This window comes from Galeopterus variegatus, unplaced genomic scaffold (genome assembly GCF_000696425.1).
Source record: "Galeopterus variegatus unplaced genomic scaffold, G_variegatus-3.0.2 Scaffold5421, whole genome shotgun sequence".
Classification (NCBI taxonomy): Eukaryota; Metazoa; Chordata; class Mammalia; order Dermoptera; family Cynocephalidae; genus Galeopterus; species Galeopterus variegatus.
The window spans coordinates 55,605-58,790 of NW_007731532.1; the positions used below are offsets into that span (position 1 = coordinate 55,605).

Here is a 3,186-nt window from a genome sequence, read left to right on the forward strand (position 1 = left end):
AAAAAAAAAATCCATTCTTCCACCTTTCATCCACATATGGGTAATTGGGAGCAGACAAATATATGGCTTATCCAGGTTCTCCCTCCACGTCCCCCTCCCCACAGAAGCCATTCCCACTGTTGAACCCAATGAATGGGAAGACCAAGGGTATGTAGGCTATAAAACGTTGTCAGAATAAGTACCCGACCGTGTCTGCTAGGGCCAAACAATATTAAGGACAGCTTGTCGACCTTCGGCTTGAAATCCTAGAATGTCTGGGCATGGAGGGACCTCTGTGATCACTCAGTCTTGATAGATTTCAACTATCAATATCAATGTTTGTGAATTTGCATTATTTGAGACAAGAGAGATTGTTTAGAATCCTTACGAAAGTTCTCTGCTGCAGTCTTTGTTCTACCAAGAAGACTGTGGGGTATCAGAATCACGGGGATTTTAGGGTCGGGAAGGACCTCAGAGGATAAGCCTCATCCCACCGTGTCCTGGGATAGAGGTGCAATATCTCCAGAAGCAACTGCGGTACCAAGTGCCGCACCCTCTGAGCATCACAGGGAAAGCAGTTCCGGTTTCTTTACTTGAAAACAGTTATGTTTCCCCTTAGTTCGTCTCTTTAAAAAAAATCAGCAAGTTGCACGTCAAACGCTGTGTTATACAAATAAAACAAAAAAACCTAAATGCTTGCTTAGAAAAACCTTGGTATCCTAAGTGAATCTCTGCAATCCCTCCATGAAACCGTACGGACTCCTAACACAATGCGCGAGAAAATGCTCTGTAAACCGCAAGGCTGTATCCAAGTGCGTAGCGGTGTGCACACGGTTTCAGGTACCTGGGTGCTTCCTAAAGGAAACTCAAGGATCTGTTACCTATTTACTGTGGTGAATCGGGGGAGGAATCACGCGGCTATTTTCCATCCGCCCCAGAACGAGAAGTCTGGGTGCTGAGTTCTCCCCGGAGACCACACCCTGCGCTCCGGGGGGCCGCAGCGGCTTCCTCTGAAAATCAGCCACCTGCCTGGCTCCTCGGAATCATCAGGTTGGGTGCCACACAGGTGTAAAAAGAGGGAAGGGGGCTTTTAATGCGGTGGAGTTGCTGGTATGAAGCAGGAATTTCGCTTGGTGGAGATACAGGCGGTGTGAAGTTCTCCACCCCGCAGAGCGCGCCGCTGCCGTAGCAAGTGGGTCTTCTCCCTGGTTAGTTTCAAACTCGTTCTCGTCTCTTCTCCACCTCCACACTCGATTCAACGCGCTAACAGCATTCGAGGCTTCATTCCCCAGAAAGAAATGAGAAAATCTAAGAACACTAACAGGCTGATTAACAGGCTCTAGAGGATTAGAAATGCTAAAACGAACACCTGCAGTGACGCAGTTTCACTTGTGTGGGGGTGGAGGTGTGCAGATCCCCTATGTGTTGAGAAACAGCGCATTAAAGAAAAAGAAAAATAACCAGAAGAAATGGAGAGGAATTCAAGAAAGTGCCAGAAAAGGCTACTAAGAAATGTAAAACTTTCCTCCATATATGCTGCATACGTGAAGCCTAGCCTGTTATGTGCAGCTCAAATGCCCTAGCGGCACCGCGCCGTCATCATAAGCATCGAGGGTGTTGACTAAGAAAGTCCCTGGCGGGGAAGGTGAGAGTAGGGGGTCAGAGTGTCTCCGGGATATGGAAAACTAAGGTGTCAATAGGAAGCGAGAACCTGTTATTGGGGACACTTCAGGATCCAAGTGATACGGGGTCCGGGTATAAGCAGGATGGGGGTGGGTGGGTAGGGAAAGGAAAAGGGTAGGGGGGTATGGGGTCTCAGAGAAAATAGAGGGCCTCAGAGAAAAGTGGAAAGAAAGAAAGGAGAGCCGCAGTTCCCGGCTGCTTGTCCCTCACCCCCGCCTTCCCTTTTGCGCAGAATCCTCGCCCCGGCTGCAGCAGCGCGCTGCCCCCACCGGCCGGCGCGCCGTGATCGATCACAGGCTGCGTCAGAATCCTCCCGGCATATAAATAGGGGTGGCAGGACGGCGCCGAGCCGCACACAGCCATCCATCCTCCCTTTCCCCTCTCTCCCCCGTCCTTCTCTCTCTCTCTAGGCCCCCATCTCCGCCGCGGGCCGGGGAGGCCCCGATCGCCACCATGAGTTCCTTCAGCTACGAGCCGTACTACTCGACCTCGTACAAGCGGCGCTATGTGGAGACGCCCCGGGTGCACATCTCCAGCGTGCGCAGCGGCTACAGCACCGCGCGCTCCGCTTACTCCAGCTACTCGGCGCCCGTTTCCTCCTCGCTTTCCGTGCGCCGCAGCTACTCGTCCAGCTCCGGATCCTTGATGCCCAGCCTGGAGAACCTCGACCTGAGCCAGGTGGCCGCCATCAGCAACGACCTCAAGTCGATCCGCACGCAGGAGAAGGCGCAGCTCCAGGACCTCAACGACCGCTTCGCCAGCTTCATCGAGCGCGTGCACGAGCTGGAGCAGCAGAACAAGGTGCTGGAAGCCGAGCTGCTGGTGCTGCGCCAGAAGCACTCGGAGCCGTCCCGCTTCCGGGCGCTGTACGAGCAGGAGATCCGCGACCTGCGCCTGGCGGCGGAAGACGCCACCAACGAGAAGCAGGCGCTGCAGGGCGAGCGCGAGGGGCTGGAGGAGACTCTGCGCAACCTGCAGGCGCGCTACGAAGAGGAGGTGCTGAGCCGCGAGGACGCGGAGGGCCGGCTGATGGAAGCGCGCAAAGGCGCCGACGAGGCGGCGCTCGCCCGCGCCGAGCTGGAGAAGCGCATCGACAGCCTGATGGACGAGATCGCTTTCCTGAAGAAAGTGCACGAAGAGGAGATCGCCGAGCTGCAGGCGCAGATTCAGTACGCGCAGATCTCGGTGGAGATGGACGTGTCCTCCAAGCCCGACCTCTCCGCCGCGCTCAAGGACATCCGCGCGCAGTACGAGAAGCTGGCCGCTAAGAACATGCAGAACGCCGAAGAGTGGTTCAAGAGCCGCTTCACCGTGCTGACCGAGAGCGCCGCCAAGAACACCGACGCCGTGCGCGCCGCCAAGGACGAGGTGTCCGAGAGCCGCCGCTTGCTCAAGGCCAAGACCCTGGAGATCGAAGCGTGCCGGGGCATGAACGAAGCGCTGGAGAAGCAGCTTCAGGAGCTGGAGGACAAGCAGAACGCCGACATCAGTGCCATGCAGGTACGGCACCGTCCGGGACACGGG

General features: G+C 55.8%; 1 protein-coding gene across 1 annotated transcript in view; it reads left to right on the plus strand.

Annotated features, from left to right (window-relative positions):
* Nucleotides 1-2,019: 2,019 nt before the first annotated feature.
* The window catches only part of NEFL (neurofilament, light polypeptide), an 8,155-nt gene continuing 6,988 nt past the window's right edge, over nucleotides 2,020-3,186 (plus strand). Inside the window, exon 1 of the mRNA XM_008589413.1 lies at nucleotides 2,020-3,162. Coding sequence (XP_008587635.1) covers nucleotides 2,116-3,162 — 1,047 coding nt within the window. The 5' untranslated portion in view covers nucleotides 2,020-2,115. The remainder of the gene's footprint in view (nucleotides 3,163-3,186) is intronic.